The sequence below is a fragment of the Myotis brandtii genome, unplaced genomic scaffold (assembly GCF_000412655.1).
Source record: "Myotis brandtii unplaced genomic scaffold, ASM41265v1 scaffold190, whole genome shotgun sequence".
In the NCBI taxonomy this organism is placed as follows: Eukaryota; Metazoa; Chordata; class Mammalia; order Chiroptera; family Vespertilionidae; genus Myotis; species Myotis brandtii.
In genome coordinates, this window is record NW_005357076.1 from 1773116 (window position 1) to 1799344 (window position 26229).

The following is a 26229-nucleotide window of genomic DNA, read 5'->3' on the forward strand; positions in this document are numbered from 1 at the left end:
TCCCTTCCCTTTCCTTCCCTTCATACTGTTTTCATATGCTATCTTTCTATCTTGATTATGGAAATAGAAAGTGAAACCAAATTTCAGCCTGTTCCTCTTCTTGGCCTCTTTATCTTTTATCTTCCCTTTTTTGTCTTCAATTCATCTGCCAATCTCAGTGCATATTCTCTACAATGCCCTCCCTCCCTAGCATCTCCGAGCGACAGGGGTGGTCTCATACTGGCACTGCTCTCCCTAAGAGGTCATGTCATGGAAACACCCACCATTGCTAAGTTACTTTCTTCTTTTCATTTGCCTTGACCACTCTTCTCGCTTTGATTATTGGACATTGATGGTGATTTTTCTCTCCTTCCCCCGTATCCACCACATTCACATCTTCCTGGCCCTCCCTGAGCACCTTTCTGGGACAGAGATGGGCAGTCTCCTCCGCACCCTTGAGGACACAAGGCCCCTTGGAGGACTCACCGGCACCATGTCCTTCCCATTGCGACCATCTCTTCCTGTGAGATGTTTCCTAACTAGTCCTCTGCCTTCCCCTCTGCTCAGTCTTGCCGGGGTCTTGCTGATGTACATGCTTGTTTGCCGTATATGAGGAGGAATGACATGTGCCAACCGCCAAGCTTCTCATTCTTGTGAAGCCAGATGTCCTGCTAGCATTTATTTCCTAGTCACTCACCTGTAGGTAATCGCCTTATCTAATGCTAACAGTTTTATCCGTTGAAAGTAGAGAAAAGCCCAGGCGTTTTCTTTTGCCTAAATTTAGAGAAGCAAATAATAAATAAATAAAGAGAAGTGTCTGAAAAATCTGAAACCTTTGGAGCCAAATTCCCTGTCCCTGTTTGCTATGTAAAGGACGGCTTATTTCTTTGATCTTGAGTAATAATAATTCTGAGGAGTTATACTGTTTTCATATGCTTCAAAGCTGTGTCAAAGTTTTGCTGCTTAAGGGTCCTTCTTTATTCTGCTGGCTCTTGGGTGCCGAGATGACAGGTCCTCTGTACGGCGTGGAAGCTTTTTTAAGTCGTAGCCTTCAGCAAAACATCAAATTACCAAATCCAGGGTAACATTCTTCTACACAAATGCCTTTCCTGTAGATATATTATACCATATATATTAAATACTTTAGTGTTCCACGCTACATTTTATGTGCAATAGAAAGTGATGGTTTGAGGTAGCCTGGAGGGGACTTTTTTTTCTACCAGCAGAAAAAGCCAGCGTATACCGTATCAAGTATGGTTTTTACAGGACTTTCTGCCCGAAGGCCTTTGTAAATAAGTAATGATCAACAGATTGGCTGTGGGTTTTTGAAAAGCATGCCTATGTCAGTTTGCATGATGGGGGAGAATTTTCAAAGTGGGGCTTGCTTTCATTGCCTGTCAGCGAGGGGCCGAGGGAGGCCGTCATCCCGGGCCGGCGCTGTCTGTTCCACGGTGCATAGGGGCTGCTCACTGTGGTCAGGCCTGAGCTGAGACTCGCCCTGGTTCAGAGCTCACGTTTCTGGTGGTGGTGCCCGTGGGCTGCTGCGATGGCCAGGCCTCCTGTCACCCCAGTGCTGTTCCCTACCGCTCAGGGTCTCAGTCCCGGCTCAGCTGGGATGCGCTGTCCCCTGAGGAGTCAGAAAGTCTCAGACTGCTGAGTGCCAGGTGCTCCCCAGACCCTGCTGTGGGAGCAAGGACAGGTGCTAACCCCGCTCCGTTTCCCGTCACTCCGTGTGCACGGAGACCACGGGCTCGCTCGGCTTGGGGTATCTGGCCCTGGCGATGAGGCTGCCAGGGCCTGCTGTTGCTACATCCCTCTTGTTGATGGAGAGAAACAGAGGGGCCCGTCCAGCACCTTGTGGCTTTGCCAGTCCATCCCCCCACCCCCCAGTCTCCAAACTCTCCCTTTCTACTTTACAAAAGATAGGACTTCCAGGTCCTGTTCCTTATGATCCTGAAAAACCCACTCAGGAAGCTAAGGACGCACTGAAGTGGGCTTTTCGACACGCGTTTGGGGCTTGCCGTCTGAGCAGAAGCACTCACTGCGCATGTGGGCAGGTTTCAGGGGCCGATGGGCCAGCACAGCAGTAGCTCCAGGAGAAGTGGGAGAGTCCAGATGGGCGAGGGTGGGATTTAATTCGCCACCGTGGCTCCTGCAAATAAAACAGGCTCCCACGGAGGGCTCCCTGCAAACCTCCGCCGGCTGCACCATGGCTGGGCCTCCGCGCTAATGGGTCTCCGTCTCCTTTGTCTCCTTTTGTCCTGGTATCAGGCTCACCCTGATTTTTAAGGGTCACATCGCTCTGCGCCATCATTAGGTGAACAGCCTCGTTTGTGTGTCTGGATCACACAGTATGTTTTTGAGCCATCCTGACAGAAAACAACTCTCGCAGTCAGACTGAGCCAAACGGCCAATGTCTGTGCTCCCAGCCAGGGGTTCCTGTGTCATCACAGGCGACCTGTGGCTCCACAACCCCCGGGGGAGAGGGCCTTAGAGGTTCCCAGGACCCTGGTACTCTCCGTCCTTGCTGGTCTCTCAGCGTGGATGGCTTTTAGGAGCTGCTCCTGGCTTTCCTGCTCACCAAGCATCCACCGCTCAGGCCTCCTCACTGGTGGGCTGTGCCTTGTAAGAGAGCTGGGATTCCTCCATTGTAAGGCCTTCCGGGCAAGAACTTAGTCTCTAAATAGCTAAGTCAAGGGTTCTTAATTTGAGGGTCTCACAAGCCCCACTGAACAGCCAATGAAAACTCTCCAGCAGGTCTCCCCAGGGAGAAAGAAGGGGCGCTGGGCAGCATTTTGTCTACAGCTTCATTGGCTTCACGGATTCCCGACAACCGTGCCCAGGTTACAGCCACACGCAGCTCTTCCCCGTCGTTGCTTCTCAGATGCTGCTTGGCTGCTGAGAATGCTTCTCGCGTGGGCAGACAGCATGGAGGCCCTGCCTGGGCTCTCACTTCCTATCCTCAGATGGAACCCACCAACGCTGTGCATTCCAGCCCGTTGCTTCTATCTTTTTCTCAGATTCGTTTCCATGCAGCCGGTGCTTAGCGAAAGCCTGCTGCATTCAGGTGCGTGGGAGATCTGTGAGGTGGAAAGTAACATGGATTAGGGTAGGTGTCCATCTGAAAATGCTAGTTTCATGTAGGAGACAGACAAGCCTATACAGCAAAATAGAGGAGGAGCAGTTTGGATAGCTACCGGCATGGGCCCCGAGGACAGAGAGCTGACATCGCCTCTGCCAAGGTCCTTGGGGTGCCACACCACACAGGGCCTGCTGTAGAACAGTGGGCTGTTCCATTTAACCTGGTCCTGACTGAGGAGGAGAACTCTCTATTGATGATATTACCTACCCTGTGCATTGCTTACTCGGTGCCACGCATCCTTCCAAGAGCACCACGCCTGTGAACTCGCTGACTTCCAACTACAGCTCCAGGAGGAGGAATTACTCCTCCTCCCCCTCTTTATAGATGGAGAAGCTGAGTCACAGCTGTAAAGTCTAGTAAAATCCAGTAAGTCTTAGCTAATGAGGAAGAGTTGAACCCATATTATTACTTCCAAGTCCACATTATTAACTCCTTCACTATTGGTCCCAATAGAGGGTAGAGGGAAAGTGCTCAGGCCACAAGAAGTGGCTCAGTGAACCCTGGAGCAAGGAGTCCTATGAGAAGAGCCTGGCACTCACTCCATCGTAGGTGCTGGGGAACCCTCGCAGGTGTTTGAGGAAGCAGTGCCCTAACTTATGTTTGGGAGGGTCACTGGTGGCCTCCCAAAGAGACCACAGAGACACATGGTACATGAATACAGAGATGTGAAGAGAAGGCCCAGCCCACCCAGCCTCTGCCAAGGTCCTTGGGGTGCCACACCACACAGGGCCTGCTGTAGAACAGTGGGCTGGAAGCGGCTACGCGGTCTTCCCAGGGACCCACATAACGTGAGCATCCCTGACGTCAGCTCACGTTGCTCCCATCTCCCCAGGAGCTAGGGAATTTTGAGGAAGATTGAGAAGCCCAGGCTGTGAGGATGTGTGCACCATGGGTGGGCCAAAGTCAGAGTCCCCAGCCGGGCCAGAAAGGATAATGGATGATACCAAAAAACAGAAAAATGGAATACTGTGAGGGAGCTTCATGTCATGAGACTGAGAAAATATTAGACATTTGTTTCCTGAATGGAAGGAGAACTGTGATTTGAGGGAAACATCACCCTCTCGGACATTTACTGATCATTAAGTGAAATAAACTCATCTGCTTGCTAAGTCCCATTCTGTCTCCTTTGACTCTTACCTTCCATGGGGTCTCTGTTAGGACTGGCAGCTTGACCGGTTCAGTAAGAGAAGATGGCAGAGTGGCCTGAGCCCAGCCAGAGTTGGGTGCAGAATACAGAAGGAGTGCAGGGGCAGCGTGGCTAAGTAAATGTACCTCTTTTTTAAAAAAATATATATTTTGTTGATATTTTGCAGACAGGAAGGGAGAGGAATAGAGAGTTAGAAACATCGATGAGAGAGAAACATCGATCAGCTGCCTCCTGCACACCCCCCACTGGGGATGTGCCTGCAACCAAGGTACATGCCCTTGACTGGAATCGAACCTGGGACCCTTCAGTCCGTAGGCCGTCACTCTATCCACTGAGCCAAACCGGTTAGGGCAAGTAAATGTACCTCTTAACACAGAAACAAACAGGAAGTCGACAGCTCCCCATGAGGACGTGTCAGTCCCCCCAGATGTCTCCCCAACACAAAGGCAGTAATTCCCTTCTCCCTCGGAGAATGGTGGCTGCCTAACAAGAGGTGACGCACGAGGTGGCCATAGTTCTTGATTGTTTACCTGTTAGGAAGAAAAAAAAATGTAACGAGGGTGAAAAGGACTCTAGTTTTGGCAGAGGGGCTAGATTAGAGCCTGGCCTGAAGGTGTTTTCAAGGTGACTCCAGAGATGGTCATCTGGTGGGAGATGAGGCCAGGGCAGCCACCACTCAGGAGAGATGATGAAGGAGGATCCTTGCAACATAACAGCAAATACTATACACCCAGACACAAAATGCACCCAGAGTGAGGCATTTATATTGCTGAAAACCCAATATGAGCCCTTTTGAGGTGACACCTGAGACCTTCTCCAGTCTCTTGGGGCCAGCACAACCAGAGACTCTGGAACATTCCATTAGCGGACTCAGTTACTAACTGCTCCTCGATGGAGCGAAAGAAGAGAGGGGGAGGAAACAAAAATATTGCATTTTACAGGAACTAATATTTTATTTGCTTTTTATGTTTATTTTCTGATTAGCTCATTGATATGGAGGTCAGCAAGAGAGAGTCATTCGTGCGGTATCCTGGGTAGGGATCCCCATCAGGTGTTGACACGAGCTTTCAAGTTCTAGAGAGTCACAGGGTAGGCCACCTGGAGGTGCTTTGGTTACCAGTCCTATCATTTGCATTTGAGTAGAAGAGTCAGGACAAAAGTAAGGTATATGTGGCTTCATCTTAAATTGTGCACTAGGCCCTCGCTTGCTTCACTCGAGCCCTGGCCTTGCTGAATAGAACCATGGACTTCCCATCTGCATATTGCCAACAGTGGCCAACTTTGGTAGGATTGATTCACCATATAGCTTCTCCGTCTGGGCAAAGCTTTATAGCAATGGCTCTCAAGCTTGAGCATGTGTTGGGATCATCTGGACTAGAGCACCTTGTTTAAGCAGAGCTTCATCCAGTCAGTCTGGACTGGGCCGGGGAATTGGCATTTCTCTCAAGCTCCCAAGCGACACTGATGCGGCTGGTGTGGGGAGACACTTCGAGAACCACTGCTTCCGTGAGTCAACACAGTGAGAGCAGCCTGCAGTGACAGGGGCCTCCTCCCAGGAGTGTCCAGACTCGGCATTGGAGCACTAAATAGTTGCTTAATTAAGAACACCTGTCTTGACCACCATTGGACATCAGATGTGAGTCCTCCCTGCTGACAGTCACAGCCGCTGGCTCCAGGCACACTCCAGGCAGCCTGACTTGTTACAGACACTTCAGAGTCTCTCTTCAGATCTCGATGCCCTAGTTCAGATACAGTCCCTGTAAAGGGAAAAATAGTGCCAGATCCTTGTTGTTCTCAAAAAGAATTGTCGCAAGATATCAAAGGGAGCTCACTGGGCACATTTTCTGATCTCCATAAAAGGCCAGATGAGTTTCCATTGACTCCTTAAAAAGTGTTCAGAGACTAGAAATTATTTATTAGCTCCTCTTGGTAGTTGGTTGTTAATTGAGCATCTACTGTGTTCTCTGCTGGGCTCTGGAAATACATCAAAGAGTGAAATAGGAGTTTGCTGCCTTCAGTGGGGGCACCACCTACTGGGTGAGGCTGATATGCAAAGATTATCGCTGGAAAAGGGTGGCTCACTCTTTTAGGAGCTACAGGAAGGGAGAGACAACTAGGAGGGCAGCTTCAGGCAGAACATTTGAAGCAAATTTTGAGGCCTCAGAAATGTCCTTATAGTGCCTAATATAATACATACTCAATAAAACTATTAGTATTTGCGCCTGGCTGGCATGGCTCAGTGGTTGAGCATGGACCTATGAACCTGGAGGTCACAGTTCGATTCCTGGTCAGGGCACATGCCCAGGTTGCAGTCTCGATCCCCAGTGGGGGCATGCAGGAGGCAGCCAATCAATGATTCTCTCTCATCATTGATGTTTCTATCTCTCTCCCTCTCCCTTCCTCTCCAAAATAAAAAGATATTTAAAACAAACAAAAAACAAAACCTGGTATTTGCCACTTGGTGAAAAGCCGGTAGACAGATTAGAAACTTGCCCTTTTCTCAAGCCTGCATTTCCCAGGGAGACCACAGCGTGGGCCTCAGTCTACATGGGATGCTTGTGATGACAGGAGTGGTCTTTTGTGAGGAGAAATGAGGTCCAGAAACTCAAGTGAGGCAAAGGATACAATTTTAAAACAATCTGGTTGTTTTTCTCTTTCATAACTTTCTGTTTGTTTGATTTCTCTTACTTTAATGTAAATTTCTGAAATCCAGCGTGGAACTCACTGCCACAGAAAAAAACTGGGCTTTGCTGTATTTGCCTGTAAGGGGAACTTTAAAATATAACAGCACCCTCACAGCAGGTTTGCTAGGAAAGGGATTTGTGGTTTTGCTTTAGGCTGTTGTCTTCAAGGCAAGCTTTCTGGGTTTCTGCTGTAGCCGGGCATTTAGTTCACTCCCTGAGATTCATTGATGGCAAGTGGCATTCCTTGTTCTGCAAAACCTCAAAACAGTAATCTCTTCTTCTTTATTTGAAGTCAGGCGTGCTTAATTTTACTATTTATTTATTTGCTTAATTTTAGCTGTGGACTTTGAACGTGTGAGCTGAGATTCAAGTATAGATATGAAACAGTTAAGGTACTGGGGCTCCTTATTTGCTATAAAAACGTGGCGTTCCTGAAAGGGAGCCTTCAAACGTTGGGGCAGGCAAAAGCTCCCCATTCCTGACTGATGATCGAGGCTCCCCTGAGCACAGCATCCTGACAAGTCATGGGGCCATTCCCCACCCATTATTCATGCCAGCTGTGCGTTTCATAAATTCTCATGGTGCTGGCCTCCCCATCTTTGCAGCTTAGGGCACAGTGGCCGGGACACTGCCAAGGTCCAGCCTCCTGCAAGCAGGAGGGGCGGGATGGGGGCGCACTGGCTTTCAGTCGGGAGACCTCTCAATCCAAAGCTTTGCCTGTCCGTCCACTCACTCCCTGTGCCACCTTAGCCATGATACTTACCCACTGTTTCTCACGCATACAAACATGCATGACAGGACTTTACTGGTATAATCCTCAAACTGCATCCATTAAGTAATGACAGTGATTGATGCTCCCATTTTACAGGTGAAGATACTGAGGCAAGGCACACTGTAGCAAGTAGGAGATGAGCCAAGACTGGAAGACAGACATTTTGGTGCTGGAGCCATTATGCTATATTGTCACTGAGGAAATAAGTGTTTTCCTGTCCTCCAGGGTATCTATCCCCAAACCACTCCGTTTGGAGAGAGACTCTTGGTTCTACTGAACAAATAAACTGGCAAGAGTCTGGGCTTCCTCTTCTTGTTGAGTTGGGCTCTCGTTGGTATTGCTCCTCAAATTAAATTCGGGTTGTAAGTTAAAGACCAGAGAGAAGTTCCCACTCGGGTAGAGTAGATCTGAGTGTGTATGTATGGTGTGGATGGTGGTGAGGACAAGGACACTGGCCCAAGCTCTTTGAATAAGGTATTGTGTATATTTGGTATATTTCCATTCATAAACTGATAATAGGATGTTCTTCTCCCTTAACTGAACAGGTGAGACTAAGGTGCAAGACGGGAAGCCAGAGCTGTCAGTGGGGTGATGCTGGACACATTGGGCCTATTCTTCCAGCTGCACGACTGTATGAGTTTCCTAGGGCTGCCATAGCGAAGTATCACAGACTGGGGACCACAACAGAAAATATTTTCTCACGGTGCTGGAATGTGCAAGTCCTCTGTGGAGATGTTGGCTGTGTTGGTTCCTTCAGGCCATGGACAAAGGATCTGTACCAGGTTGCTCTTCTTGGCTCGTAGACGGCTCTCTTATCCCCAGGTCTTCAAATTGTCTTCCCTTTGTAGGTGTCTGTGTCAGAATTTCCTCTTCTTATAAGGACACCAGTTGTATTGGATTCAGACCGACCCTAATGCCCTCCTTTTAATTGAATTGCCTCTTTAAAGGCCACACCTCAAAATGCCATCACATTCTGTGGTGCTGGGGTTAGGAATTCAACACACAGACTTTGTGGGGGAAGCAATGCAGCCCTTAACAATTCAGCCCTGTACAGCACCATGGAGTGTCTATTACCCTAAAATAAGGCACACACATTGGCCAAGTGGTAAGTAACCGATGAGACATGAGTTCATTCAGATGCATTACAGGGGAGTTGGGATTACCTTGTGAGTTGAGAAAATACGTAAAATAATTAGGATGTGAAAGGCAGTGTCTCTTCCTGGTTCTGGGTTCCATCCAGCTAAGTGTTCATTGCGGAGTTGTCTGAGAGCCTGTGGAAGTTGTTCTCTTCGTCATTTTGTTAACCCATGGTGCTGGATGCTCGGTTCAGGGGTGCTTCTGTTGGTCCTCTTTTCCATGTGCAACAAACTCCCTGTTCCTCTCCTGGTCCTGACCTTGGCAATGTTGGCTGTGCTCAGTGGCAAATGCGTGGACTTGCTTCTATTGATACACTTCCAAAACCTCGATTTAGATATAGAAGTTCCGTGGACAACTGATTCTTCAGTTTTCACCAATGTCAGAGCTCTCTTCCCAGCATAAGCCAACATAAAACACTTGAAATCGCTATGGGAAAGACATGGTAAAGAAATTTATTCTGTCTGGACCAAAGTAGTTCAGCATCTCATGTTGCTGGAATGAACCATGCTCCAAGCTTCCTCCCAACTGTGGAATTCTGTGAGTGAGGACCAGCTCTAGCCTTAATGGCACCATGACAGTTGTCAGTCTTCCACGTTCTTAGTGCTCATCTTTACTCCAGCAACTTTTCTTCGCTTGCTCAATGCCCGATAGTGGTTCAATATTTCAAAATCCTCCTAGCCACCTCTTTCCCTAGCGAGAGCACACTGCTTCACACCTTTAAGGTCTTCTGGGCTTACTCGACATCTGTCATAAAACACTCTATATCCCAGCTCCTCTGGAATGTCTCAAGTGGTGAGAAACCCACTGCCTTGGGAAGCATCTCATTTCGCTTTTGAAAAAGCTTCAATTTTTATGACATTCCTCCTTTTTGGAAACTTGGTGTTTGTTCTACCTTCATACCATGCATTGTTCCTCTTCTGCTCTCCGTCAGTCATACTCAATCAGTTGGTCCATCTCCCACTGGATCATCATGCATATCTGAGGACAGCTAGTGTACCTGGCCCGAGTCCTCTATACCCCAGGTTAGGTAATACCATAGCTGACATCTGCCACCATGGTTTTAGATGCGTTTTTTTTTAAAAATTTGGGCCTCAATTCTCTGAAATGGTCTTAATGGCTACTAATGGATCAACAATTCAAATACGCTGAGATTCCTTCCACCTTTCAGGGCTTAGATCAAATGTTACCTTTCCCATGAAGCCTTCCTTAATGTTATTCAAATGCCAGGCAATTAACAGCTTTGCTCTTGGACAAATGAGAACATACCACCTTGTACATCGCTTTGCTATGACACTTACCACAGTGTGTCACACTATTGATTGGCATTTTCTCTGTCTGTTATGTATGACCCTGTCTTTGACGAGGGACTGTGTCCTGCCCATTATAGTGTTTTAGATTCCTGGCTCAGAACAGGGGATTTATGTTTATTGGCTGCTTTGCTGAGTCAAGAAACCAAAGTTCAGATTCCAGGTGCCATGGCTGGTGAGAAAATGAAATGCATTTGTTCTGGGAGGTTTTTGGTGGTTCTCAGATCTGACCCTTTGAGGAAAATTCTGGATGCTTATCCTTAAATGAGCTAGGCCAGTCAAAAGACGTGTAGGGAGACAAGGTGTAGCATGGCACTCCGCTGAGACCTCCCAGGTGCTTCTGGGTGTCCCAGTGCCACCCGGTTTGCAGCCCTGGTGTCAAATTATACCTAGTGTCCCCAAACCCTCATCCAGTTAGTGAGTCTTGTCATTAAAAGCTGTCTTTTCCCCTCTCATTGAGGAGTAATTGATCATAAGGCTTGTTTATTTACTTTTCTAAGATGGGGGTTGGAGGCCAGTGTTACCAAGGAATGATTTCTTCCCAGAAAGAGAAAGAACCAAGATGTGTGTCCTCTCTCCGAAGACACATATTGTCTAAAAGGAATTTTGGTCAGCTTGCTATATCATTGTCTTGCTTGCTGGGTATCTTTTAATTCCTGAATGCATTGGGGGCAGGTGTTAGACTTTCCTGAGATAATCTTCCTTCTCCAACCAGTAAACAGGACTCTTTATGTTCAAGTCAACTTTATTAAGACCCTCTTGCACAAGTTCATTCTGCTCATTTTCTCAAGCCTTTCCTCTATGGTGGTCTCTGACCATCTACTTGTCCAAGAGAGTGGATAAATATAGAACAATTACACATTCTTCAAGGACAAAAAATTCTAACTTTGCTCTTGCCCTAATCTGACACCAGTTTTTATCAGAAACTGCCTTTTTATTTAATCATTTTTGATTGAGTTCAGTATCTGAAAGGCGGCCTGGTGGTTTACAACACCTCAAGACCTCTCAAATACCCAGCCACTGAGATGCTATTCCAAGGGGGATGTTCTTCTCCTTTAGAACCCGGCATGACAGTTCCTATCATAATTCAGTATGTTCGTTGGAGATAACTGTGCAGGGTTGCTTCACATGATTTGTGTCATTTGGCACAGCCTGGAAACAAATTCTCAGGAATAAATAAATACAGTCAGAGCTTTCCCATCCTAAGTTGGGGTGGGAGGCTGAGATGGTCATGGTGGACATCCTGAAAATGTAACTCTAGGTCTGTGGACCATGGAGGAGGGATGGCTGCCCCAGTGTCTGCATTGTGAACATGTAAGTGAGAAGTGTCAGGAAAATTTCAGAGGGAAAAATAATGTCAACTAAATAAAGGTCACCCTTTGATGTTTGAAGTAGATTACTTAAAAAGTAAAATCACTTTACAGTAAATATCTGGAATTTAAACCTATTTATATTTTCGATTTTGAATGGACAGTATTGTTCAGGAAAAATAGCTCCACTACAGGGATGCCTGGGACATTGTTCCCACTATACGTGGTCATTGTTGTAGCAACCCAAATGACCCAGCCCAAACCTGAGGCACAGAACCACTATGGGAGACGGAATCTGGACACAGATATGGCCCAACACGCAGGAGTGTGTTTCTTATGCTGCCAACTTGTTAGACCTGCCTGATTCTATTGCAATGCTAAAGGGTGTCGGTGTGGCTCTGCCAATCCATTGGAGGGGAGGACTCTGTATTAGCCTCCTCCTTTTCCACTAGTGACAAGGCAAGAGAGGGCGAATGCAGCCCTGAGAATTCAAGACACGTGTATTAGGATGCGTCTGAGCTTGAGGCTCTCCTGCAAGGATGCCGCAGTTGGGAGGTGAAGGTGGGGTGGGGGGAGCACCATTGGACAGTTAGTGCAAATGCAGTTGTCAAGGCAAGGAGAGAGGGTGTTGCTGAGTATTGAAATTATGTATTCCAGATGTGGGCGTTTGGTAGTCAGTCTGCTCTGAAGTGACATGCTGCTGAATCTTTAAAGGGCTTCAGCCGGGGAGAGCAAAATCTGATTGGGCAAATTGCTAAAATATTTAAAGTGCAGCCTGTTAAAGCTTTTACTGCGAAGAGAATCACGTCAGAAGTTGTAGTCAGAAAGAGCGAGTAATTGGCTTTCCATCCTCATGCCAGTCAGTCAGCATGAGACCCTGTTCCTATTCCTTCCTCTTCATTGCCAGTGCTAACAATGAACTGTGTGTGTGTGTGCGTGTGTGTGTGTACACGTGTGCACACGCTGGAGAAACTGGATAGCTGGTCAAATGAGAGGGGGACCAAGAGTGACCTCTTCATAAAAAGGGAGACCGAATCCACAAAATAACGCGAAGGCCATTGTAGCAAAGGGGAGTAGGGGAGGATGGCAGAATTATTACCTGACAAAGGTCTCCTGCACTTCCAGGTGCTGGTGGCTTGGGCAGTTGTCTTTGAAAGGATGGGTTTTGCAAGCACAAGAATGGCTTTCAGCGACAACCACGTCTTCTGCATCCTTCATCTTTTCCGCCATGTAACTCAGGGGGCGCTTTTCATTTATAATTTATCACATTTTCCACTTCGGCTTTCCTGTCCTTTTCTCCCCAGGCATGACCCCTTGTTAATTCCCGGCAATGATCAGATTGACAACATGGACTCCAACGTGAAGAAGTACGACTCTACTGGGATGTTTCACTGGTGCGCACCCAAGGAGATAGAGAAAGTCATCCTGGTGAGTGACAGACCGCGAATCGATGCCGTCCGCTTCTGTCCCCAGCTACGTTCACTAGGGCAGTGGTTTCTCTGACTGCAGAGTGAGATAACTCAGCCCCTGGTGCTAATTACTTTTAATAATTAAAACTCAGGACACATATGGAAGCAGCTAGGACTCTCATAAGAACATGAACCAAGAGTAGAATTTCCTCTCTCTGAATATTTATGGAGTCCTTACAATAGGATCACATGCCTTGTGAAAGGCATCATGGGAGGACATAGGTACCCTCACTTCTGCGGGTAGGGCTCTGGGGCCAGAGCCTGCCTGTGCTTTTTAGCAGCTGCACGGCCATGCATAAGTCACTTGACCTCCTTGCACTTCAGTTCTCTTTATCTGTAAGAAAATGAGATGAGAATGACCATAACTCATACCCAGGCACACACACTTTCTTGCAGCCAAGATAATCAAGGGTTGTAGTGAAAATTAAAACCCAATATATAACTCAACAAAGTTATCTATTGTTATCATTATTACTGTTAAATGTCATGAAGAAATCTGAATACTGCCTGTATTGTTATGTGTTTATAACAGTAGCTTGTGTTCATCTAGCTCTGCATATTTGTGATCCTTCTTAGCACAGAATGTAGACAGGTGGAGGGCTGATGATGACAAATAGTGCTACTGATGAGATGGCCTCAATCTTAAGGAAATGATAATCTAATTGGAGAGAAAACATAAAATATAACCATGAAACAATACATTTAAAGCTACACGTTAAGAGGCACAAAGTGCTATTCAAATTTCAGGGAGGAGCCTGCCATGCATTTAAGCGTCCAGGAAGTCTTATTGGATATAAACAGGTTGTGCTTCCAAGGGTTTGAGGCCATTGAGGTCCAGCTTGAGTCGGGCCTTGAAGCAAGCGAGGCAGACACAGGATGCACACGTGAATCGTTTCTCCAGCGGGTCTTAAAACTGGCAGAATCAGATTCTCCAGAGCTGAGTTCTTTTACACAAGGTACTCCAGGTGGGGTTGTGGCTGATCTAAGTTTCTGGGGTCAGCATCTGTCCCCCAGCCACTCTGCTAACTGGTGCCTTCCCCACCTCCCTATTCTAGATGCCCTGCTCCCTCCTCTGGGCCCAGTTTGGATTCCTCGGGCTTGTTGAAGGGAGCTAGCTCCCAGGTGGTCTGGCAATTCAAAATAATTAGGAGCCCCATCACAGCACCTTACAGTCTAGTTGACCCTCTGCTGGTGGTTCCCAGGCACACACTTCCTTGCAGCCAAGATAATCAACTCCAGGTCTCCTCCATGAGGTGGTGATGTGGGCTGTGACTCCCAGTGGGTCCCCCTTGGCCACAGTTTATGAAACATTTCTTACAGCCGGTGTCTTAGGTGCTCCTGTGCTATTACAGAGGGAAACCAGTAATGGCAACAGCCCCTATTTTAGTCTAATGATCAGGGAGTGAAAGCTAGCTTTTCCCCTCCTTGGGGGTTACTATAATAACCCTGACATTGTCATGAATTGCAATATTGGCATTTAAACAATCAATACACGGGTCAGTTCTAGGGAATAAGTGGAGCAGAGTTTGATATGTGCAGTGGACATTAATATGCCTCCCTCAAAGCATTATAAGCCACGTGGGGCTACCCAGGCATTCAGTGGGTGGACAGGAAGGCAGGCAAGGTGGGAGGTATTGGACCAGAAGGAGAGGCAGACAAAGGCCCGCAGCTGGCCTTCTTGTGTTGGTCTCTTTACCAGCAGTGAGCGAAAGCACCAGCAGTGGCTAACATTGGCGTTTCCCGGGAAGCTGTGTCCTCTTCTGATGGGGGTCATTTGATTCTTTCCTTTGTCTCCTTTGTAGATTCAGGACAGGGGTTGGGGAAGACACAGGCTGTTGTTTCTCTTGTCAATCTTGCTCTAGATTTTTTTAATGATTTTGGGGAATCTTCCTCTGGTAACTACACAGGTGAGCCACGCCAGGCTTGCTGCTGGAGACCCCAGGCTGCAGTGGACAGGGGTCAGTTGTAAAGGGTCATTTAATAAATAATTTAGGTTTTGTTGGGTATATGATCTCTGTCACAGCTAGTCAGCTTTGCCATGACAATGTAAAAACAATCATTGACAAGACCTAGATGAATAAAATCTGCTGTGTCGTAATAAAATGTTATTGGAATTTGAATTTCATATAATTTTCACATATTGTGAAATATTCTCCGTTTGATTTTTTCAACCATTTTAAAATATAGACATCAATCTTAGCTCACTAGCCATGGCCATACAAAAGTTGGTGGTAGGCCATAGTTTGCTAATCCCTGGCTTAGGGATATTCTGTTCTACCTACTGATGCAATGATGTACTTAGCATCTCACAGATGAGTCTAGAACTAAGAACTCACATTTCTTGAGACCAACATAGGATTTGATCATTTTATCTTCATCTCAGCAAGAGAGGCAGAAAACACAGCTCTCTCTCTCTCTCTTTTTTAATCCTCACCAGAGGATATGATTTTTTAAATTGATTTTTAGAGAGAGAGAGAAACACAAACAAAAAAACAACATTAATTGGTTGCCTCCCACACATGCCAGACCAGAGATAAAATCCACAGCCTAAGTATATGCCCTGACCAGAAATCGAACCTGCAACGTTTTGGTGTACAGACTGACCCTCCAACCAATTGACCCACCTAGCCAGGGCAAAAACACAGCTTATTTTGTCAACAATTTAATAGAAACTAAGTCTTCCCTTTCCAAATAACATAAATATCACTGTTTCCTCTGACTTTCCCCCTGAAAACCATTAAGAAAGATCTGCTCATAGGAAGGTATGGCATATCTTTTTTAAATCTTTTATAAAAAAATGTAGTGGTATGTGCAGGTATATGTTTCAATATATTTAGTACACCCAGTGTAATAGATCACACATACTCAAATTATAAATATATATATAGTATGTGTATAACATTGTTGAAATAAAAATTATAGCATATAATATCACATAGTAAGCATTCAACAAGTGCTTGCTATGTGTGTTTATTCTTTACACTCGTGATTTTTTAGTTATTTTTAAAATATATTTTTATTGATTTCAGAGAGGAGAGGGAGAGAGATAGAAATATCAGCTATGAGAGAAAATCATTGATTGGCTGCCTTCTGCACACCCCACACTGGGGTTCGAGCTCGCAACTTGAGCATGTGCCCTGACTGGGAATTGAACCATGACCTCTTGGTTCATAGGTCGATGCTCAACCACCAAGCCATGCCAACCAGGCGATTTTTTTAGTTCTTACCACAGCCTGAGGAGGTCTCCTCTCGGATGCTCATGCACTTCTCCTTGCTGCAGACTCGAAGTGAAGCCGCCATGACCGTCCTGAGTGGCCACGTGGTGGTTTGCATCTTCGGCGATGTCAGCTCAGCCCTGATTGGCCTCCGGAACCTGGTGATGCCACTCCGCGCCAGCAACTTTCATTACCATGAGCTCAAGCACATCGTGTTCGTGGGCTCCATTGAGTACCTCAAGCGGGAATGGGAGACGCTTCACAACTTCCCCAAAGTGTCCATATTGCCTGTAAGTCCAAGGTCACATTATTGATGGTGGGTTTTTTTTTTTAATTCCTTTCATTCACAAAAATTCCCAGATGGATATAATAGTTGGAGCTTTGATCACGCCTCTGCTTCTTTATCTGGTTATGGGCCTGAGGACTCAGCCCTTCCTCTATGCTCCATCTAGGAATATCCAAACCCCGGGGACCTTATTAAAAGGAATTTGCAGCCCAGTTCAGTCGTTCCTCAGACATGAAGTTTAGCTGGTATCAAATGTATTAACCATGTCAGTGTCTAAACACTCTCTCATGCCTACCCAAACCCAGTGCTGTGCGATAGCATGACGCTTAGAGCAGACTTTACTTATGGAACTATTTATATCACTTTATTTATGGGGAAATCTTGATTGTACCACATTCTGTTTTTAACTAAATGTATTTAACAGAGCTCTTTATTTATTTTTGCTCTATGAAGGCCGACCCCTTCTGCTGATCAACCTCTCCCCCTCACTCATTTAGCAGCCTGGTGTGTTTCCCTGGGTTTGTGTGTGTGCCTCCACATGCGTGACTGTGATATTCTTTTTTGTATGTTTGTTTATTTATTTATTTTATCCTCACCTGAAGAGATATTTTTCCATTGATTTCAACAGAGTGGAAAGAAAGGAGGGAGAGAGAGAGAAAAAAAACATCAGTGTGAGAGAGAAACATCAATTGATTGCCTCCTGCTCACACCCTGACTGGGGCTGGACATGGAACCTGCAACCCAGGTACATGTCCTGACCGGAATCGAACCTGAGAACTTCCGGTGCACAGGGACCACACTCTAAACCACCGAGCCACACAGGCCGGGCAACCTGTGATAGTCTTGATTATGAAACACTGCTACCCAAATCTAAAAGGAAAATTTGGTACTTTACAACTTAGTGCAAAGACAGGGTATACATGATCTGCGAGTCATGAAACTACTTCCTAATTATTAATAAATATATTTGCCATAAATGTTAAAAAATTGTTGTACATTTCAACATTTGATACAGTTCTCACTGTCACGCATCCATGCAAATATCGCTTGTTCGCCACACATTTTTCTTGGAAGTTCACACCCTGGAATTGAGGAACATGAGTTTGATGCTACATTTTAGGGAGCTGGTTTTTTTACCACTTATGGAGCTGAAATGCATTATTTCTATTATTAGCTTCCAGAACCTCAAAAATAGGAAAAAAAACAGTGAAGAAATAAAATTCAATAAGTACGTAATAAACTACCCAGAAGTAATATGTATTAGCAGCCACCATTTATCCTTACATATGCCTGGCATGATAGGTATTCAATAAATATTTAAAGACAGGAGAAAAATATAGACAGATATCTTTTGGATGCTGGGCCCAAAACTCACTGACTTAATAAACACATGGAATTAAAAATAGTCACCTGCAGAAAGCCAGTCATGCACATTGAAGAATGTAAATAGATACACACCTTTCGAATTTCAGACATCGTTGATTAGCTTCTATTTTTCCATAATTATCTTCCTCTGTGGGATCTTACACACAGAAAGTACCTTGTGAGTTTATTATGTTGCTGGGTTACATGAGTCTGTGTGTATATGTGATGTTTGGAGTGTGTGTGTGTGTGTGTGTGTGTGTGTGTGTGTGTGTTTCCTTTTGTGTGCCCTTGTACACATCCACCCACCTGCCTGCATTTATATGAATGAGCTTTTGTATTTGCAGGTCCTTTTCAAACACTCCACAATTTAGCATACTCAAACACCACATATTTGTAGAAAATGGCCCTTCTCTGTCTTCACATATTTCATTGTTTAAACAGTGCCTCACAGGGAGGGCCAGCCCCAAGAAACACAAAGCGTTTTTATGTATGCCATTTGTACTTCTTGAATTTTGAAATCACACGTATACAGCTGTGCAGGGATTGTCTTATGTCACAATTTACCTCTGATTCCCCACAGGATGATAATTAAAGGAATATGGATGTAGGCAGTTGAGGCTTACGCACTGGCACAGTGACTCAGGAAGTTGGTCTAACTTCTTTTGTACCAAGAGATCCCAGGAGGAGAGGGGACCCTTCTTCCCCTTCTCTCAAAAGATGATGCTCCAGAGTCTGGAATGAGTAGCTCCTCAGCCCCTTAGTCCTGAACGCCTCTCCCTCCTTTGCTCCACCTTGTGGCAATATCCTGGGGGCTGAGAAGAGAATCATGAATGACACTAAGTCATAAAAGAGGGTTGACGGTCTTGATCTCCACAGCCAAGTCCAACCTTCTCAAAGCCCCTTTTCCAGGAAGCAGAACTAGAGAAAGGTCCCCAGAGATACAAGGCGGCTGGCAAACCCTGTCCCTACACAGTCAGTAGGTGACGGCTACTCGGGTTTCTGTGCAGGCAAAGCAGAGGCTGGATTTTGGCTGGAGGACCAAGGAGGCTGGGGCTGGCTGTGAACTCCAGAGGGGTGTCCCTGGGCGCTCAGCCGTGGATGGCCTGCTGAGGCCTGCTGTGCCTCCTCCTGAGGACACAGAGCAAGTGGGTTCACGCCCCTCACCTGTGGTTGCCTTCCTGGCCTCTCTGTCATCACCTCCCTGATCTGTCCTCCCCTCCCCCACTATTTTGTTGATTCAGGATTTTAAAAAATCCTGTTTTCTGCTTTATTTATTTTTAATTACACTAGGAATATACAAACGCGTCCTTGTTATAAAATATCAAGCAATCGGAAGTATGTAAAATCAAAACCAAACTTTTCCCTTCATGCCCAATCTTATTCTCCTCCCCAGAGGTAATGACTGTTATTAGTGTAGTGTGAATTTTTCCTGAACTTTCTCTTTGAATGTACATATCTTTATACATAAATTCATAAACATATAGTTTCATTTTGTGGGGTTCTTTTCACATAAATGATGCCATACTTTTCAAATTGTGCAGAACTTGTTTTTTCCTTTTCCCACATATTCCTCTGAGCGAGATCCTTCCGAGGCGATGCCCGCATGGACAGTGGTTTCAGTCCCTTTCCTGGCTGCGTAGACTCCCGTGCTATGTATGCCCCATGGCGTGTTTAGCCATTCCTATGTTGTTGGACAATTAGGCGATTTCCTTTTTTTTTTCCTGCTAAAAATTTGCAATAAAATTCTGTGACCTGAAACTTCATTCCTTTCCCTCTCCCCTTTGTAAGATGCACGTAGCTGCCCTCCCTCCCACATCCTCCTAGGGCAGCCTTGTCTCAGCCCCATCTCCTCACCACTGCTCATTGGCCATTCCCCTTGCCTGCATCCAAAATTCTCCTTGGAGCTGCTGTCTTTTGCTTGTGACAGAAGTGACCTGCTATTAAATAAACAGGCGTTTGAAACCCACCCCCTTGTTATGTTCTGAAAGCCTGAGGTTGCCACAGGACAGTTCCTTAAATCAAGACAATTTCCAGCAGGAAGGAGATGTAGAAGCCTGGCATTATTCCTCCCTCGTTTGTTAGTAATAGCTTGATTGAGTATTGAGAGCGAGCCTAAAATGCTGCCATCAGCACCGGCTACCCTTTAGATTAGCACACAGCTCCTATTCCCCAGAATGCAGTTAGGCCAGCTTAATGTCAAGGCATAAAGAAGATACTTGTTAAATAATTTCCCAAAGCTCCAGCGCGATCTTTAATTTGTTTTTATTTTTTTTCTCTTTCCCTCTCATCCCTTGGTCTCACTTTTGCTTCTCCTTTTTTTTTTTTCTTTCCTCTCTGCCAAAGGGTACGCCATTAAGTCGGGCTGATTTAAGGGCCGTCAACATCAACCTCTGTGACATGTGCGTTATCCTGTCAGCCAATCAGAATAATATTGATGATACTTCGCTGCAGGACAAGGAATGCATCTTGGCGTCACTCAACATCAAATCTATGCAGTTTGATGACAGCATCGGGGTCTTGCAGGCAAATTCCCAAGGTAAGGACAGCCTGTAATAGTCCTCTCCTGTGCCTGCAGGGGACAGGGGCTGGCAAGAGGGATATCCTTCACTCAGTAATTCACAGAGGCTCGCGTCGGCCTGCCAGGCAGTGGAACCCGTGGTCACTGTGGTGGCGCTCAAAGGGGCAGGCGCTGCCTCTCCTGGCCATCCCAGGACCCAGGCAAGAAGACCCTCACTCAGAGCATGCTGCCTTCCTGGGGAATGAACCAGCCTTTACATCGCCACCCCTCAGCCTTCCCAAATGGTGGTTTTGTGACCAGGGTCACCAACTAAATGTCAGAGCACTGAAAAGACGCTGGCTGAGCAATTCACAGCATTTCTCCCCAGAATATGTCATTGCCACTGACCTCTGCGACGCTTTGCTATTGTTATCGCCGCTCGGGGGTGTTAAGCTTTATGTTATCATATGCCAACCCGGGGATGTGGCCCTGGAGAGGGGCTGTGTGGGCACCGAAAGTCATTTAGCAAGAGGTGGTGCTCCTCAGCCCATGCATTCTCTACAGGGAGCTAGTAGAGCTAAATGCCACCTCGGCTCTGCCCCAATCTCCCCTGTCATTTTCTCTGGGATGCTGGGCAGGTAGCTACAAGCAAAGATGTCACTAAGGAGTCACAGGCAGGCAGCACAGTAAAAACCCCATAACAGCCTTTCTAATTAGGGCCTCAGCAGGATAGGCTGGGAGGCTTATCCCCCGCCAAAAGCACCACTGAGGAGGCTTGCCCTGAGCTGTAGGATTATTGTCACATGTGGTCCACTGGATGGGTGGCACTGAGGGCCTGAGGAGGACCTGACTCCCATCATTCCAGGAGCACAGCCCATGGGAACCAGAGCTGCTGGGGCATGACACCATCTCATTGACGCGATAAAGCTCGGCTCCACGCAGCATAGACCTGTGCCAATTCCGCATTACCACCACCTCCTTCTAACATCTGGTGGACATTTGCTGTGAGGCCAGGGACAGTAGTTCCTCGAATCCTTTTCCTTCTGCGGTTCTGGGCTGGAGTCTGCCAGTGAGAGCAGGGCTCTGAGAGAGACCTGGAATGGGGAGAGCAAGGGAGGCAGCTGCTGCCAGACCCTGAGCGGATGTGAGGTTCCGAGCCGATCTCAGGGCAGCCTAAGAACCACGGCTTTGGTGCTGGGGAGTGAGACGCGGGAGCGGGCTTCTCTGGGCATCTGAGACTCACGGCATCTTCTGTGAAGCTCTGGAGAGCCTTCCACTTGGTGTTGCAAATGAAATGGTGAATGGTGGCCCATTCGACTTGCTGCCACAGCCTTCCCAGTGGTGGTGTCAGCCTCTTCATACTCAGAATAGAGTGGCTTCTTTTCTTAACTCTGATGGGGACAGCCGGAAGCCCAGTTTGGACTTCTCCACTCTCTCATCCTCTGCCTCCCCTGCACCATCTTAATCTTGGTGTCCACTAACTCAGCGGTACCCGCAGGGCAGGGCAACATGCCAGGCTCGGAGGACAGCTTGTACCACCCAGCTGCATGCTGGGGAGGCAGAGAGCGGAGGTGGCAAGGCTGTGAGCTCACAGCAAGCTGGCCTAGGAGGTGCCTTTAAAGTACTTGTACTTCCGTATGGGTCCTTCGACCCCAGCAGGGGCACCGCCAGGGGACCTTGTTAGAAATTCGGAATCTCATGTCTACCCCAGACCTCCTGGATGGGAAGCTGAATTCTAAGGGTCCCGGGTGACTCATGTGCACAGATTTCAGGCACAATCAATCTTCACGCTAAGGAATCCAGGTCCAGCAAACATGCTGACCATCCAGCCAGATGCTCCTCCTCTCCTGGCAGGACCAGCACGGGAAAGGGAAGGAGGTGGAGGCAGAAGTGCTCCCTGTGGGTGGAGGGGGCTGAGCAGGAGGGACAGGAGAGCACTCCTGTCCCCAGCATGCCCACTTCCTCCCAATCCAGCCATTGGGATTTTCCAGGTCCATAGATCAAAGTCTTCATGTACAACTTAGTTATACAGTTGGCCCTTGAACAGAGAGGTTTGTGCTGCAAGGGTCCACGTATACACGATTTCCCCCCCCAATAAATATGTACAATGCTGTGAATGTATTTTCTCTTCCTTATGATTGTCTTAATAACATTTTCTTTTCTCTAGCTTACTTTATTGTAATAATATATCTCTATGTATAAAAGGCTAATATGCTAAGTGTCCGACCATCCAACTGGTCACTGTCATGCGCACTGATCACCAGGGGGCAGACACTCAATGCAGGAGCTGCCAAGCTTCCAATGACTTGTCAGTGGTGGTTCTTGGGGGACGCACCCTGAAACCAGAGAGAAGGGAACCCAATTCCTCATGGGGCCATGTGATTCCACCTTTGACTGTGGGTTATGTTGTTGCTGGGGCACTGTCAGCCCCAAATCTGGTTTACTGCACACTTGCGTTTGCGTTCCACATCCTGTATGACAGCAACTTTGCAGAGTGCCCTCTCGCACTCCTGGACCCCTGGGGGGATGTTGGAAAGCTGGGTTTGGCCTGATCCCCAAAGGTCAGCCGAGGGACCCCACCTGTCAGAGAAACCCCACTCACTTTGCAAACTCCAGGGAGGGACCATGGGAGGTTGGCTCCAGGGTGTGTCTGGCCCGTTTCGCCCAGACCCGTTCCGCCAGCCACCTTCTAATTAATTTCCTTTCAATGTGCACAAATCCATGCACTGGGTCACTAGTGGTATATAATACATATAACATGCATAATGTTTTAATTAGCTGTAGATGTTGTTGGTAAGGCTTCTGGTCAGTGGTAGGCTATTAGTGGTTAAGTTTTGGGGAAGTCACAAGTTATATGTGGATTTTCAACTGCATAGGTCAGCTCCTCTAACCCCTGCATTGTTCAAGGTCCAACTGTATATGCATCTGAAACAGGTGTTCCTTCCAGCTCTCACAAATCTTATCCAGGCCTCTTAGATCCTCTCTGATGGCCAAATGGGTAAAATAACATCCCTTTCCCAGATATCCACCCAAAGCTCAAAAGCCTTCTTTACTGTTTTTAGCACAGAAATAAGCAAGAAAAATAGGTTTTGATGGGAGATAAGGAGGAAAGGGGAAGGGAGTTCATTTTTCCTGAAAAAAAAGAGAGAGAGAGAGAGAGAGAAGGGGACTTCTTTTGTACAAGCACACACGTGCACATGTACACAGGAATATATGTGTGCACACACAGGTGCACACATGCACACAGGAAGGCAGAGGATGTGCTCTGGAGATCCTCCCAGGTTCCCAGCAGCAGTAGAATGGAGGGCGTGTTCCCCAGTCACCAGCAAACAGTTGGATCTGCTCTCAGTGAGAGACCTTGGGAGCTGTGGACACACTGAGCCGGTATTTCCCTCCTTTCTTGCTGCAACTGCTCTTCTCATTCTTGCTGCTTAGTTTCTAATAGTATTCTCTGTTGACACTCTGACCTTCCCAAAGACAGTCGTTTGGCAGTGGGTGTTCACGAGGAAAGTGGCTTCCTCCCCAAGGGGCAGGCTCTATAAATTCACCCATTCCTGGGGTCCATCCCAACCTGTGTGGCCAGGTGGATGAGCTAAGTTTCCCTGATACTGTCCCCCTTCGAGAGCAGTACTCATGAGACTCAGATATGTTGACTGCAATTCCCCCGGGCATTGGAAGGTCCCAGTGGATTGGAATTATAGAGCACAAAATGGATTCCTCTTCCTCCTTCATTTTGGGAACCAAATGTAACCCCTCCCCCGCAAGTGTTAACTACATAGATTTCTGGCCACTGCCACCCGATTGTCCTTGCTATTTATTCTGTAGTCCTTGTAAAACCCCATAGTTCGCTTGGTCCTGAGAGCTACATCACCACCTCTCCAGAAGGCAGCGGGGCAGAAATGTGGGCTCGGGACAGACGTGTGTGTGCCCTTGGACAGCTTAGTCACGCGTCCCTATGCAACTTACCTTATGGAGAGTCTTTGTATCCTGATGCAAGGTAACATGCAAAATGTGTCTTAACAACGTGAAGGGAGAGTCCTCAGTGGGATTTGTGTTCAGACACTTGGCACTGTATGTCACTTGGTCTCCTAAACAAACAGAACTTCATTTCCCCTCTTCTCTTTTCACATCCCTTGTGGTGTCGCTATCTGAGCCCACATGGTGTCAGAGCTGACCCAGCCTGGGGATTCTGGACCAGACACTTTCTAAAATGATCTGAGATGTGATGGCTGGTTGTCAAAAACAATTACAGAGAAGGTGGCGCACCCCATGCGGATGGTCTATCCGATGTGACAGTTGGGTCTATGAGATGCAGTTTTAATATACAGCAGGCAAGACTGCAGTGACAATTACATAAAGCAGGTGAAGCCGCTTCTTGCTGGTCAGCAAACATCAGCTCAGAACCACTTTACGGCTCTTTACCAGCAACTAAGTGCCTTTATTTACAGAGCGCCTGTCACTTCCCTCTGGCTGGAGAGCTGGTGTATTATTTAGCACACGTTTATCTGGGGAAAACATTTCAATTTAAATCAGCTGGTACAACAGTGGCTCTTGCCAGACGTTTTCCCTGTGGTTCTAAAGGATAGGAACTGAGTCGGATCTTGGAAGGGAGGGCGAGCAGGGGAGGAAGGCCATTCTCAGAGAGCCGCTGGAGTCAGCACCTGAGAAGAGGCAGCACGTGATTGAGCTTCCCATTATGCCTTCATATTGTGATGAAAGGAGCATCTTACAGTTTCTTCCTGCTCAGCCTTAACCCCCAAGGGAAAGAAAGAGGAAAAAGTGAATGTCCATTATGTGTCAGGCCCTAAAGTGTCAGGACACGGGGATGACATGGATTCAGCCACTCACTGTCCTTGAGGGGCTCAGGAGAGTGGAGGAGGCGCCCCCATAAGCAGGTGCAGCGCAATGAGACCAGGGCCGGGCTAGAATGCAGGAGCACATCCTCATTTTATACATTTCAAGGAGTGGAGAAGGTTGCCAAGAAGAGCTGAACTTTGAAAGTGAGTTGAACACATGTAGCTAGTGTGACTGAGGAACTAAACTTTCCTTTAATCTTAATTTAAATTTAAATGGTTTCATGAGATCAGTGGCTACCACATTGGACATTACAGGTCTAGGTTTGTTGCTTTGCTAGGGTCTGGATTTATAGGAAGATGATGATTAAATCTATCTTTTTAAAAGATAATGGGTAAAAAAATGAGCATGGTTTAGAGGCAGAAGGAGATGGTGGTCTGAGCTATATAAGAAGACTACTGCTATGCACTGCAAGGGATTGGATGAGGGCTTACAGTACAGATTTAGTGATGTCAGTAGCTAGGAGAAAACAGCAACTGAGATGAAACTGAAACAAAAATGTAGCCACTGAAGACCAGTCAGATGGGAAGGAGGTCGGGGGTGGGTAAGGATGAGATATTGGGAATAAGTTTGCTTCAAGGTTGGCTACAAGGTGGATGTAAAGTGATTAAGCAGAGGACCCAGCGGTAGAAACAGGATTGGGGCAGAAGATAAAGAATTGGGTCCTGGTCCATTTGAGTTGGAAGTATCTGTGGACTATCCAATAGGAAATTCAAACATGAGGCTATAGGGATAAAGTTAGGTTAGAAGCTATAGACTTGGAAGTCATTGGAGAGTGGATACTTCCCAGGGAGATAAGCTCCACCAACTAGTTAAAAAGGGATAAATATGGGAAACATAACACTGAAGGGACAAACAGGGAGAGAATCCAGTGAAAAGAGCTGAGGGTAGAGACTTAGAGGAGTGTACCTGCGTGGTATGAAAGGGAAAGAAGAGAGCTGGAGAAATTCCAGATTAGCAAACTAGTGTGTATCCTAATTACTTCTCGATACGTGTGTTTTCCTGAGTAGACTGTGGGCCCTTTAAGAGGTGAGGATTCCTCCTCATCTTGTTCATCTTCGTGTC

General features: G+C 46.8%; 1 protein-coding gene across 32 annotated transcripts in view; it reads left to right on the forward strand.

The window, feature by feature from the left end:
- Window positions 1–26229, forward strand: part of KCNMA1 (potassium channel, calcium activated large conductance subfamily M alpha, member 1) — a 697075-nt gene that overhangs the window by 608774 nt on the left and 62072 nt on the right. For all 32 annotated transcript variants that reach the window (XM_014538327.1, XM_005864642.2, XM_014538330.1 and 29 more), the window contains 3 exons: window positions 12783–12906; window positions 16228–16452; window positions 20157–20349. In XM_014538327.1, the coding sequence (XP_014393813.1) occupies window positions 12783–12906; window positions 16228–16452; window positions 20157–20349 (542 nt within the window). The remainder of the gene's footprint in view (window positions 1–12782; window positions 12907–16227; window positions 16453–20156; window positions 20350–26229) is intronic.